The sequence below is a fragment of the Heterodontus francisci genome, chromosome 4, assembly GCF_036365525.1.
Source record: "Heterodontus francisci isolate sHetFra1 chromosome 4, sHetFra1.hap1, whole genome shotgun sequence".
Lineage (NCBI taxonomy): Eukaryota > Metazoa > Chordata > Chondrichthyes > Heterodontiformes > Heterodontidae > Heterodontus > Heterodontus francisci.
Window position 1 is genome coordinate 173,771,320 of NC_090374.1, and position 15,204 is coordinate 173,786,523.

The window sequence follows — 15,204 nt, forward strand, 5'->3', positions numbered from 1 at the left end:
TGAAGACCTTACATCTCACTACACTGGTCGCTATGCTGTGCCAGTAGCTGTCAAAGTCACTGTGGCCTTGAACATCTTCACTTCTGGCTCTTTCCAAAGATCAGCTGCAGACCTTAGTGGTATCTCAAAAACGGCTGCATCTCTCTGCACACTGCTGCCTCAGATCTTCACTCCAACCCCCAAAGAGCTTGGATGGATCCTTGGGGACAAGAGATATTCCTTGAAGAGATGGCTACTCACCCCTCTGCGGGAGACTCAGATAGAGACAGAGAGGCAATACAACCAACGTCACCTGCTCAGGAGGACAACCATTGAGCTGGCCATCGGGCTCCTGATGATGTGATTCCAGTGCCTGGACCAGTTGTATTGTGCCCTCCACTAGACTCCTGCAAGGGTTTCGGTCACTGTGGTGGTCTGCTGCATTCTCCATAATATGGCCCTCCAGAGAGGCGTGGACCTTGAGGACAAAGAGGCCCTGGAAGGAGACAGCTCACTGGGGGAGGAGCAGGAGGTGAGAGAGGAGGAGGAAGAGGAGGCAGAGGGAGATGACGCTGAACAGAGCGGTATCCTATGACAAGGTGGCTTCCTCCTGCCACACTCGGGGTAGAGGACCTCCCCCCTCTCCCTCATTACCTCCAGCACTAGATCCAGATTCACATCGATGAAGTGAGGGGCTGCCCTGCCCCGGGTGCCAGGCCTTCAGCTCCCTTCCCTCTGGTGAAGTGAAAGGTTATCCCTCAGGATAACTAGTAGCCTCAGTGATGGCTGCAGTGGGAATCTAAATGGGTCCCACATGTCATCTGACCGGCCTCTGTTCCTGTTCCCACCGGTTCTAATTGAACTGGAAACCCATCTCCATACCAAGCAAAAATCTGAACTTTAATCAGTTCTCCACTGGAGGGAAGTTTCTGACTCGAAAACAAACCTGGCTCCTGTTTCCTTTCTCTTATGGTGAAAATTCAGCCCATGGTGCCTGAAGTTATCCAGATTCTTCAGTTTTGCGCATGATTTTACTACAATGTTCAATTAAGAACATTTCATCTCCAAGAGAAACTTATGATTGGTGCTTTCCTTTATGTGGATTGATTTAATGGTTGGAGGGCACGTTAATAACTCTAGGCAGTGCTTCCCTCTAAATTAAAGCGACGCTGGACTTCATTATTCACAAGGACAACAGTCGAGACTACACAGAGACATGAGACAGACAGAGAGAGAGAGAGAATGCACGAGCGAGAGAGACAGAGAGAGAGAAAACGAAAGAAAAGAGGGTGAGAGAGAGTAACAGTGAAAGAGAGCAAGAAAGAGACTGAGGGAAAGAGAAATAGAGGGTGTGAGAAAGAGCGAGAGGGAGGGAGAGAGAGAGAGTGAGAGAGAGAGGGGGAGAAAGAAGGGGAGAGAGAAAGAAGGAGAGAGAAACAAGGAAAGAAAGGAAGATTTGCACTTCTATAGTGCAGTTCATGGCCTCAGAAAGTCCCAAAGCGCTTTACAGTCAATGAAGTACTACTGAAGTGTGCTCACTTTGTAATGTAGGAAATACAGCAATTTGTGCACAGCAAGATCCCACAAACAGCAATGCAATAATGACAGCAACTTGCATTTATACATCGAAACATACAAGGTGCTTCACAGGAGTAGTCATCAAACAAAACTTTTGACACCAAGCCACATGATTATGGTAGATGGCCAAAAGCTTGGTTAAAAACAGATCATTTGTGTTTTTAAGTTATGTTGGTTGAGGGATAAATATTGGCCCAGGACACTGCAGAAAACTGCTCTGCTCTTCAAAATAGTGGCCATGGGATCTTTTACATCCACCTGAGAGGGCAGACGGGGTTTAAATGCATCATACAAAACACAGCCTGAGGTATTATTAACAATACCTCAATCCTATCCACATTAGAGCTGGAATCTGTGAGAATTGGTCAAGAAATTGGAGAAAAAAACTGTTAGTTTTAGCCCTGATTTCATCCTGTTGTATAAGCAAACTCGAATTTTGTTTTCGTCAGTTCCAATGTTCAAACTACGGATAATAATCCTGTCAAAGAACAGTTAACAGTCACAGGCATCACATGCAGAAGGAAGTTACCACCTTGATTCTGCTGACAGCTTCCTGGGCTTGCATCATCCGCACATTCTTGGATGGGGTTTTGTCGGAGAGCAGTTGGGTGGAGCCCAGATAGTTGGCTGCAAAGATGATGCCATCAATCAGATCTTCCGGGTCGCACGGTCCAGGGACTGCAGAAACAGGAAACAAAAAACAAAAAAAACAGTCAACGGTCCCAGCGAAAATTGTAATGGGAAAGAATTTTGATGGATAATTTGGAGCTCGATGGCTGAGTCTGACAATTCTGATTGGATGAATTCTGCAAGGTTTCATGACCATTTCGTATCTATTCCCAACATTAACCTCAAATCCCCCTTGTGTTCTCAGATTAACTTCATGTAGAATGGTCTTTGAATGATTTTTTTTTTTAAAGAAGTATAGGCCCTAAGCTCTGCAATTCCCTCCTTAAAACTCTCCTCTCTACCTCTCCTCTTTTAAGACAGTCCTTAAAATCTACCTCTGATGAAATTTTTGATCAGCTGTCCTAATATCTTATGTGACTCACTGAAGTGCCTTGGGACATTTTACTACATTCAAGGCACTATATGAATGCAAGCTGTTGTATTTCAGCCATTATCACCTTTAATCACAGTTGTCTGAATCATCAGTATTTCTGAGGCTGTATCGGTTTCTCAAAACTCATCCTAGTTTTCAAGCTTGGCATGTATATTCAATTCTAATCTGGGTCTTGTCTGGGAAATGTTAATTTCAGTGCCATCAATGATTAAGATATGTCAGTGTTTGGACTGGTCAGTAGATAGCAGTGCTGCATACTGACACAAGTCATCCATTGCAGTGGGGAGGGGACACTGGGGAAGAACAGAAACCCAATTCAACTTGCCTCTTCACACCCACAATTCTAATCTTCCTCCCTCAATCCACCTAGTGACAGAAGTGGGAAACTGAAGAACAAGAAGCGTTCCATTCCCCCTCACCTTGACGACGCCCACACCAAAAACCCCATGCTGAATGGATTCTACCCTTCCACCCATTTCTTATCCATTCCCAAGATTTCCCACAAGACCCCCCTTGTATTTTGAGATGAACTTCCATGTAGAAATAGTCTTTCAATGCTTTTCGGAGGTCCTGGAAGGGCTTTTCACAATTAATTCTGATGGACTCAAGAAAAGGTGGTCAGACAGGATCTTCTCCTTCTAAATGCACATTGACCAGTTCCGTTATTTGTGTGGCATTTGTAAACCGTGGCGTGGAGTCAACTCCCCTTTGGCCCCTTTATTCCCTTCGCCCACTTGATCCTGGCCATCACGTGGGACTAGCTCCTCTTAATTCAGGCTCAGGCTGGGTGATTGGGATATCGGGGTTACAGGAGAGCCACCCTCCACCTAATCCACCGGCTACGGTTAATGGCTTAGTACAAAGAGGAAGAAACTCTGTCCTTTCTTTAACTATCAATTTACTTTATTCACGTGGTTGTACAATGTAAGAATAAGGCTTATACACTTGGTTAGTTTATGACTAAGCTAGCTAGAATCAATACGCACACCCACTAGGTTCCTCTGGCCTTCCCTGACCTAGTCACAGAAAACAAAGGATAATACCCAAAAAAGGGGACAGCTGACACTGGCCAGGCGTTCCGTTCTCTCTCTCTTTTACATCGTCGCCGTGTTGCTAACGCAGGGTCTTCCACTTCCGTGATAGTTGGTCTCCGGAGTTTCTCGCTGGCTCTATGCCAGAGATTCTCCATACATTCTATTTCTTATCTCTTCAAGCTGTGCGGTCTCTCCTGTTGGTTTAGGCCTGCTCACCTCGTTCGTATCTTCTCCTTATTGGCCCAAGCCCAAGGAGCCCGGTATCACTCCGTGTCCAAATAAGGCTCCCTTCTTGTGATATCTCCCTTGTCTTTCGCATAACTTAATTAGTTCAAACTGGTTTTTACCAGCACAGGCCAGTGTCTGAGCTCAGGTTACTTTAGTTCACAAGCTGTTTAGCAGTGTCTGAGCTCGGGTTACTTCAGTTCACAAGCTATTCAGCAGTTTGTAACAGACTGAGTACTTCTTGCAGCCCCTGGCCAACACATTGAAGCAAGACCAATGGGTCGACATCTCTCTCTTTCCCACCTTTTTGAAATGGAACCAGATTGAGCCCATTTCTAATCCAGAATTCATGGACTCCTCATGAGTTCACAAATTACCTCCCTTGTCCATCTTAGACCTCTGTCTTGGCTACTACCTAAAGCTGATGATGCTTTTTCTTTGATCTGAGCCCTTTAAGCCAGTGTAGATCTTCCATCTATCTGACATATCCTGTGAAGGCACTAATTCATTTGGTCTTCCAGTCATTTTTAACTCAAAGAATTAAAAATCTTAAGATAGTGTATAGATAGTACACTGGTGTCCATTTCCAAAGCACAAATCTATCTTGGTCAAAATCATTCATCTACCACTTAATTTGTGCTTGTTTGTTCGTTGGTGTTGTCATCTTCCCAGAAGGTTGACTGTCATGGATCTCCACCTCTTTCTGTCCTGTGCTGTCCTTATATATTCTTCACAGGTCAACTGCATCCAGTCCTTTATATCTGTCATCCATTTACTTCTCTGCTTCCCTCTCCTACGTTTTCCATCGATCTTTCCTTCCAATAATTGTATTTGTCTACCTTCTGCTCTAATGATGTTACCGAAGTATTGTATTTTTCTCTCTTTGATGTTATGCATTAATTTCCTCTTTTCACCAGCTATTTCCAGCACTTCCTCTGTCTTAAGATAAGCGGAATATCCTCCAATATGTCCACACCTCAAATGCATTTAGTTTATCAATAGTCTCTTTATTTGTTGTCCATGTCTCCGAGGCATAGATAATAACATAATAATAATATAGATGACAAAATGTAGCACCTCAGCATTTTTTTCCCTAAGATTCAGGGTCAGTTGCTTTGATGTTAACAAGTCCTTCATTCTGACAGAGCTGGTCTTGGCTATCTCAATTCCCCTTCAGATTTCACAGTCAGATCTCCCATCATCTGTGATAACCTGCCCAAGGTATGTAAACCTTCTCACTTGTTCCAGGACTTGTCCATTTACTTCAGATTTCACTTCCGGGGTTAAGTCCCTGCTTATCACCATTGTTTTGGTTTTCTTCACATTCATTCTTAATCCATATTCCACATTCCTTACATTCACTTGGTTCACAATTTCCTGTCGGACCTCTTCTGACTCTGCAGTCAATGCAGTGTCATCTGTATATCTCAAGTTATTAATGTTCAACCCATCGATACTGCAACCTGGTAAATCTTCTATGTCTCTGAAGATAGTTTCAGTGTACAGGTTGAACAATTTTGGGGACATAACACATCCCTGAAGCACTCTTCTTTTGATTGGGAAACTGTCTTCCAAACCGCTATCAAGTCTCATCACCGCTGATTGATTCCAATATAGATTCAGAATTATCCTTTTATCATTTCTGTCAATTTCTAGCATGTTTAAGGACTTCATTATTTTCTGATGGTTGACTCGATCAAATACTTTCTCAGTCTATAAAGCATACATACACTTGTTTTTGTACTTCCAGGTATCTTTCAATCACTACTCTCAAGTTAAAGATGCCCTCCCTTGTTCCTTTCTTTGGTCTGAATCCTGACTGACCATCATCTATCTCTGCTTCTACAGATTGCTCATTTCTTTCCAAAATAATTACTAAAATCATTTTCATCACATGGCTCATGAGGCTAATTGCCCTGCGCTCTAAACACTCTAGGGCTTTTGGTTTCTTGGGGAGCTTAATGAACACTGACTGTATAAGATCCACAGTAATAAACCTTGTTCTGTAAATTTAGCTGCAAAGATTTCCAATGCCAACAGTTTCCCAATGCCAACCTCATTCAGGACTTTCAGGCATTCGGCTGGTATCTCATCGATTCCAGGTGCTTCCTTTGCTTTTATCGTTTTGATCACTGCACTGACTTCTGCCTCTGTTATCTCTGGTCCTTCTCTTCCCTCTGGTGGTACCAATTCACTTCTGTCTTCATCATCATCCAGCTCACTGATGCACTCCACCCATAGTTTCTCTACCCTTTCTTCTTCAAAGAGAAGTTCACCTTCCTTGCTCCTTACACAGTCACTATTTGTGGCTATTTTCTTCTTGTCACTCAGTGCTTTAACTTTCTCATGCAATGCTCTCATATTATGCCTTTTCTCCAGTTCTTCTATTTCCTTGCAACAGTCTTCACACCACCTTTCCCTGGCCGTCCTACATACTTTTCTTATCTGCCTTTCTATTCTGTCATAGTTTTCTTTATTGTTCTTATTCTATCTCCTTTTCTCCAACATATCCAGTATTTCATCAGTCATACACTCTTGATGTTTCCTCCTCTCTTAGGGACTGTCTAAGTTACTGTGTATTTCATGCTCTGTTTCAACCTTTCCCAATGTCTTTCTGTTGTTTCCTCCTCACTAAAATCTTGCATTGTCCCTTCCTGAAGTAAAGCTTCATACATGATAGTAACCACCACAGCATACATCTTCATCACATCACATCCTCTCAGTCTGTCTAAGTTGGGTTGATCTTTCATGGGATTTCTTTTTGGGATTTTCAGCCTGATCTTCATCTTCATTACAAGCAGGCAGTGTTCTGAACTGATGTCTGCACCTGGGTAAATGAAGGCATTCTTGATGCTGTTCTATCTTTCATTGATCATCAGAAAATCTATTTGATTTAGTTTAGAGATACAGCACTGAAACAGGCCCTTCGGCCCACCGAGTCTGTGCCGACCATCAACCACCCATTTATACTAATCCTACACTAATCCCAGATTCCTACTACATCCCCACTTGTCCCTCTAATTCCCTACGACCTACCTATACTAGGGGCAATTTTATAATGGCCAATTAACCTATCAACCTGCAAGTTTTTGGCATGTGGGAGGAAACCGGAGCACCCGGAGGAAACCCACGCAGACACAGGGAGAACTTGCAAACTCCACACAGGCAGTACCCAGAATCGAACCCGGGTCCCTGGAGCTGTGAGGCTGCGGTGCTAACCACTGCGCCACTGTGCCGCCCTTTTTTTCTAGAAGTCAGCTGAATCACCAAACGCCTGTGAACATCTCCTGGATTCTTCCAGGTGTACAGTTATCTTGGGTGTTGTTTGAAGAGTGTATTCAAGATGACCAAGTAGTTTTCCTCACAGAACTATATCAGGCGTTCACCTCTGCTGTTCTTCGTTCCTAGTACATAAGCTCCTACCATATTTCCATGCCTCTCTCCGACAACTTTTACGTTCAAATCACCCACGGCTATCAAGATGTCTCCACTCTTCACATGCTTCAATGCTTTTTGCACCTCATAGAATACTTCCATTCTTCATCACTGTGATCCTGTGTGGGCCCATACAGTTGTAAACACACAATGTTCATTGGTTTCCCTTTAAATTTTGCCATAACCACTCTCTCTGATATTGCCGAAAACCCCTGCATTGTTCATACTACCTTTGTTGTCATCACTATTCCAACTCCATTCTTATGTTCTCTATCACTCGAGAAGATCATCACCTGCTTACCTTTGTCTATTTTCCCAGATTCCATCCATCTAACTTCTGTCAATCCTAAAATGTTGATGTTGAGTCTTACCATCTCTTTCATGCAGTTGCTTGCTTGTGCATGATAGTAAATCATGATTCAACTGCTGAAGATAATGTTGTCTGACAGTTGTCCCAGGTGGGCAATAATAAACTTGGCCCAGTGTGCCTGTGCAGTCCTGGACACTACTTTATCCATCCTACTTCATATCACCCGACCAGCATATCCTTCCATTCCTTTCTCCCACATGTGTTTCTCTAGCTTCCCCTTAAAAGAATCTATTTCAGAAGCTGGGCTGTGACTTTCTTCCACAATGCAACAGCTATGAAACCTTTGCTGCCTGAACTATTTATATAATTCTCACACAGTAAAAATGTCCTTCCTGTGTGGCGCTCTATATTTTAAAATTAACACATCCTGGAAACAGTAACACGATTGTTCAGGGAAATCTTCAAACAAATTTTGTTTCTTGATGAAACCAACTTTTTTTTTTTAAAAACAGTATTTCATTTCTGTTTTTTTTAAATCTCCTCTCACTGGAACTCAACTTAATCCTGGAAGATAAAAGGCTTGCATTTATATAGCACCTTTCACAATCTCAGGACATCCCAAAGCACTTTACAGCCAATGAAGTACTTTTAAATTGTAGTCACTGTTGTAATGCAGGAAACACAGCAATTTGTGCACAGCAAGCTCCCAAAAACAGCAATGTGATAATGACCAAATCTGGTTTATTTTTCCTTCCAAATGATGGTCACGGGACCTTTTGCATCGACCTGACAGGCGGTTTAATGTGCCATCCAAAAGACAGCACCTCAGACAGTGCAGCACTCCTTCAGTACTGGCACTGGGAGTGTCAGCCTAGATTTTGTGCTCCTGTCTCTGCAGTGGGAATCAAAGCCCAACCTTCGAGAAGGGAGATGCGGCCTACTTTTAGACCTCTACTAACAGTCTTAAGGGAGGAAGCGTTAGGTTTATGAGAGGCCAGCTGGGGTGGGACAGGCGGGCGGATTTGAGCTCAGATGTTTACACCTGTGTGCGCGCGCATGGGGTGGCCAGGCAGAGAGTCCCAAGCCTGGAAACTATGCCACACCCCCTGACAGTAAGGCTAAGATTCGTTGCAAGCCACTCAGAAAAACACAAACAAAGCCTGTGTCTTACACTGTGTGGCATAGCCCACTGGGGAGAAGTCAAGGAATGGGAATGAAAGTAAAAATCTGTCAACTACAGTACAGTTACAATAGTAGTAGGATGCAAGCAAGGTTCAAAATACTAAAGAGCAATTTCTAGTATCAAAAACATCACAAACTAAAAAATGGAACCATAAATAATTCTACCAGTTAAGAACAAATAATCCCTTTGACGTTGACACTAATGGCAACATAAAGACTTCTGGATTTGCTATAAAATGGTGAAAAAACACCTTACCTTCAACATAAGTTGGAAAGGAGGCCAAACATTTTCTTGACTGAAATTAAGACAGACACTGCTTCAGACACCACACGACATACTCCATCTATACAATCGTGTCGTTTATGAAAAGCATTTTAATCCAACATGCTGACACCACTTCACATGCAGTATTATAAATCCAATAGGTTTCACAGGCTAGACACCTGCAGGGCAAGAGGTATTTTCAAAGTTTGTACCATATTGAAGGTATGACTGATTTTTTGAGAACCTAATTTTATTGTGATGCATAAAACTCCAGGGGGGGCCTAGATAGAGTAGATAGCAAGGACCTACTTCCCATTAGCAGGGAGGTCAGTAACCAGGGGGCATAAATTTTATGTAATTGGCAGAAGGATTACAGGGGAGTAGAGAAGTAATTTTTTCACCCAGAGCATGGTGAGGGTCTGGAACTCACTGCCTGAAAGGGTGGTAAGGGCAGAAACTCTCACCGCATTCAAAAAATACTTGGATATCACCTGAAGTGCTGTAATCTACAAGGCTACGGACCAAGAGCCGGAAAGTGGGATTAGTCAGAATAGCTAATTTTTGGCTAGCACAGACACAATGGGCTGAATGTCCACGTTCTGTACTGTAAATTTCTATGATTCTATGTTTAACTGACTGGGCAACTAACTGGTCCTGAATTAATGTACAAAAGTGAAACACAGCCGTCATCGGGCTGAAACATTAACTCTGTTACCCTCTCCACAGATGCTGCCTGACCTGCTGAGTATTTCCAGCAATTTCTGCATTACTGTACATGGTCTGATAAACGGTTTCTCAAAGTTTGTGGTCTTTAAAAGTATAAGTTCAATGAATTGTCAATGAAATTGAAATAGGAATGGAAATATAATATGTAAACAATAAGAATATAGGAACATGAGATCATGGTTGAACTGTGACCTAACTACATACACTGCCTTTGACCCAACAAAGTGTATAAAAAGTCATTTTAAAAAGTAATCTGTCGCTGCTAAGTAAGGACAGATAAAAATACTTAAATATGAAGTACACGGTAACCATAGGGCACAGATTCAACGTAACTGGCAAAAGAACCAAAGGGGAGATGAGAATTTTTTTTACACAGTGAGTTATTGTGATCTGGAATGCACTGCCTGAAAGGGTAGTGGAAGCAGATTCAATAGTAACTTTCATAAGGTGAATTGAATAAATACATGAAGGGAAGAAAATGTGCAGGGCTATGGGGAAAAGAGCAGGGTCTAATTGGATAGCTCTTTCGAAGAGCTGGCACAGGCACGATGGCCCGAATAGCCTCCTTCTATACTGCAAGAGTCTCTCTCTTCAGAACCTTACCCAATACAAATTTTGCAATTGCCTCCGACAACTCTGGACAAATGTTTGAAAAGGTTTTGCCATCCCTTCAACTAGTAATCATTTTGATGAAAGTTTAAGACAATGTCCCAAAAGTTTGATTTCTAAAGAATTTAATTCATTCATTATAAAAATGGTATGAATTAGAATCAGGTGTGGGCTCTTCAAAATGACAGATCAGTCAGAGGCAGCAAGATTAGAGTATTTCTGAAACATTAAAGAAAGTTTTAGTATAATAGGGTAGTGAGCAAAATGTGTCATTGAATATAGCTGAGTCTTCACTGCCAGGAAGCTTGGATTCCAGCAGCAGATAATGGAACAACATGTCAATTAAACTCAAAATACAAACTATGAAACCACCCAGTAAAATATCTGTTTTATGGGCCCATGTCTGGAACATTAACCTAAGGGTCATAAAACATCCAACAAGTTAAACTCAATGACCTGTGGGTCATAGGCTGTAACTTACTGACTTGTGCTTTCCAGCATTTTCTGGCTATATTCAATGAACTAATATGCTGAAATGAGGTTACAGGAGTTAATTAGAACCGGTACATAACTCTCATCCTATTCTAAGATCCTTTAAAGTTGTCAACTGTGCCCTGTACGTGAAGCACACAGGTATGCCAAGCAATTAAGAAGGGAAATGGTATGTTGGCCTTTATTACTTGGGGGCTGAAATACAAGAGTTAGGAAGTCTTGCTGCTGTTGCATAGGGCTTGGGTGAGACCACACCTGCAGTACTGTGCAATTTCAGTCCCTGCGCCCAAGAATGGATATAGTTGCCTTTGAGAGGGTGTAATGAAAATTCACTGGATTGATTCCCATGATGAGAGGGTTGAGCTAGAAGGTCAGATTGAATAGAATGGGCCTATACTGTCTGGAGTTTAGAAGAATGAGGTGTGATCTAATTGAAACATATAAGATTGGGAGGGGGCTGGACAAGATAGATGAAAGGATGTTCTCCCTGGCTGGAGAGTTTAGAACACGGGGTCATAGTCACAGAATAAGGGGTCGACCACTTAGGACTGAGATGAGGAGAAATTTCTATACTCAAGGTTATAAATCTTCATAATTCTCTACCCCAGATGACTGTGGATGCTCATTATATTTAAGGCTGAGATCGATAAATTTTCAGATACTAAAGGAATTAAGTGATATGGGGATCAAGCAGTAAAGTTGGAGTTGAGGTAGAAGCTCAGCCATGATTTTATTGAATGGTGGAACAGGCCCAAGGGGCTAAACAGTCTACTCCAGGTCTTGTTAAAGGATGGGCTTCAGAGTGGATGGAAGGGCCAACGATATTTGGAATTATTCAGGACAAGAATGGGTCATTTTTACTGTACTAATCTACTCATACAGCCAAACTGAAGGTCCTCTCCCAACCTGATCAAGTAGAGAGTTGCCTCTTCAAAAGTTCTGGACTGATTATTTCCTTCAGTTTGTCATCATCCTAACGGCCGGTGATCACTTTGACATTGATGGCTGTTGGGGGAGGAGTATGCCAGGCCTCTTGTCATGGCAAGCGTGCCTGCATTACCAAGGCCACCGGGTGATCACTGGGCAGAACTGGCAGGGGTTCCAGTCATCCCAGCAGTTACAATAATGTCGGGATGGGAGCAGTTGAAGAGTGGGCCTAACCTAAACCTGGCCTCCCATCAGAATCCTGCGCTGGGGACAGAAAGGGGTGCAGGTGGGGGGGGTAGGTTCCACCTCAAATTCCTTCCCCGACCTACCATGCACTTATCTCGTGCAGAAAGCCTAAGCAATTTGAGGCATTGGCAAAAAAAATGGACAATGAGTTAACTGATAGAGGTTTTACACACATTCTCGAGTCAAGAGATACAGGGATCTGTACAAACAGTGCATTTGTACAGAGTCGTGCAAAATTCTTACATAATCCCCTTGAATCCCGAGGAATATGTAAGTGGAATTAACAAACTTCTAAGAAAATGTGCCTAAACAACAACAACAACTTGCATTTATATAACACCTTTAATGTAACTGGGCCCTAAAATTCCAGAATTCCCTCTTAAACCCCTCTGCCTCGCTTGCCTCCTTTAAAACGCTCCTTAAAACCTACCTCTTTGACTAAGCTTTTGGTCACTTATCCCAATATCTCCTTATGTGCCTTGATGCCATATCTTGTTATTTATTGCCCCTGGGAAGCATGCTTTATTACACTAAAGGTGCTACATAAATGCAACTTGTTGTTGTAATAAAACATCCCAAGGCCCTTCACAGGTGCATCATCAAACAAAATATGATGCTGAGCCACATAAGGAGATATGAAGCCAGATGACCAAAGGCTTGGTTTTAAACAGTGTCTTAAAAGGAGAGAGACTTAGAGAGGCAGAGGGGTTTAGGAAGGGAATTCCAGAGCTTAGGTCCCAGGCAGCTGAAGGCATGACCGCTTATGTGTTGCTGAAATCCGACTCTGTGCTAAACTGGAAGGAAATGGGACAGCTGGTTTGTCACTGAACAGCTCTGGTCTATTATTGGGCTTACAGCCACAAATAGCAGTGCTATTGGTTTGACTCAGCAATATTGGATAACACAATATCACCCTGTACCTGCAAACCCCATGTCAGACTGCAGAGTACTTTGGGAATAAGGTATTGGATGCACGCATATTAAAATGCTGGGCCATCTCGCCTTCCTCGAATGATCTGAAATGCGGCACAATCACAGAAAAGGACACACATTACCCATCCCCTCCAGGAAATTACTGAGACCAACTTCATTCAAATTTATTTTTTGACTTAATTTACCTTTTCATGTATTTTGATTTATTTGGGGCACTTACATTCACTCATATTTTATTGTAAATTTACAATTTAGATCTGTTCAATTTATAATATCACAGGATAGTACAGCACAGAAGGAGGCCATTCAGCCCATCAATCCTGCATGAGCTTTTTTGAAGAGCAATCCAGTTAGTTCCCACTCCACTTTCCCTTTCCTCATATCCCGGCATTTTTTTCCTCCTTCAAATATTCATCCAATACCTTTTTGAAGGTAACTATTGAAACTGCCTTATCGGGCAGTGTGTTCCAAATCCTAACCACTTGTGGAAAAATGTTTTTCCTCATGTCACCTCTGCTTCTTTTGCCAATCATCTTATATTTGTACCCTCGGCACTTCAGCCATTGGCAACAGCTTCTCTTTATTTACTCCATCTAAACCCTTCATGATTGTAAACATCTCTATCAAATGCCCTCTTAGCCTTCTCTGCTCTAGAGTTTAGATCAGCCATGATCTCATTCAATGGGAGAACAGGCTCGAGGGGCTAAATGGCCTCCTCCTATTCCTATGTTTCTAAAGAGTTCAATTTTGAGATTAAGTTCAACGGGTAAACATTTTCTCAGAGTCATGCCCTTGTATTGAGTTTGCATTTGGCTGTTTATTCTAGTTGTCAATTCAAACTTTTACTTCCCTTTGATGCCCAAAGATAAGGTGGCACTAGGACAAAAGTTGCAGTGTGCTGTCATCTACAGGAAAACTTAGAAATTTACGGTACAGAAGGCCATTCAGCTAGTCGTGCCTGTGCCAGCACTTTGAAAGAGTTGTTAAATTTTGTCCCGTGCCCCAGCTTTTTCCCCAAAAACCCTACAAATTAATTCTCTTCCAACACATGTCCAATTGTCTTTTGACAGTTCCAATGGAATCTCATTCCACCATCCTTTCAGGTAGCATGCTCCAGATCTTAACAAACCTTTGTGTGAAAATGTTTCTCCTCATTTCCCCTCTAGTTCTTCTGCCAATTATTTTAAATCTGTGACCTCTGGTTACTGACCCACTTGCCAGAGGAAATAGTTTCTCCCTACTTGCCATATTAAAACCACCCATAATTTTGAACACCTCAATTAAATCTCCCCATAACCTTCTCTGCTCTAAGGAGAACAACCAGTCTCTCCACATAACTGACATCCCTCATCCCTGGTATTATCCCGTTAAACATCCTTCCCAAAGCCCAAAATTATACACAATTAGATAGGTTAGGGAAGTTGCAGGTATATAGGGGGAAACAACACAGAATGCAATTATACCCTAAATGGAATTTTTTCCAAGTGAGAGAGGAACAGAAAGGTATAAAGGTGCAGTACACAGATCTTTAAAAGGAAATTGCAGGTAGAAAAATCCACAGGTGAGTTGGTAACAAGAGGACCAGAATTTAGGATTAATTCTTAAAGTACAAAGGCAGAGGTTAAAAGATTTATTTTCACACAAAGGATTGTTAGAATATGAAACACATTACCTCAAGTGGGCATTGCAGCTGAGTCCGCCACAATAATTAATTAATATTCCCAAAAAAGTACGGAAGGGTAAGAAGCAAGGAAAATAGGATTACACTATACCTCATTGGAACTAGGACTGTACAGACACAATGGGCCAAATGACCTCCTTGTGGGCTGAAAATTTTACAATTCCACAATCTCTGACCGACTAGCTTTCGTGATTCACTGTCTGCACATTATTACATAAGGGATAGCTTACTTTAGAGAATGAAACTTGTAACATCTTAAAACGTTAACAGAACAGATCTGAATTGTGGCTTATTGCAGAGAGTTCTATAATAGTCTGGGCATGTGGTTGATTTTTCAGCAAGAATCATGGGGCAAGTTGCTTCAAGGTTGGAGGATCAGATTGGATTGAAGGTCATGGATAATAATTCTGATTCATGACTGTGTTGATTAAATTGATGGAGTTAATCACACAATACTTAAGCCGGTGGTCTCAAGTGTGGCATTCATTTTAAAAATAAAGGCCTACTCAGCTGTTAAAG

General features: G+C 42.1%; 1 protein-coding gene across 5 annotated transcripts in view; it reads right to left on the bottom strand.

Moving 5' to 3' along the window:
- The window catches only part of LOC137369403 (amyloid-beta A4 precursor protein-binding family A member 1-like), a 208,684-nt gene that overhangs the window by 53,781 nt on the left and 139,699 nt on the right, over positions 1-15,204 (bottom strand). For all 5 annotated transcript variants that reach the window (XM_068030578.1, XM_068030574.1, XM_068030575.1 and 2 more), the window contains 2 exons: positions 9,063-9,102; positions 2,090-2,235 (listed from right to left, as the gene is read on the bottom strand). In XM_068030578.1, the coding sequence (XP_067886679.1) occupies positions 2,090-2,235; positions 9,063-9,102 (186 nt within the window). The remainder of the gene's footprint in view (positions 1-2,089; positions 2,236-9,062; positions 9,103-15,204) is intronic.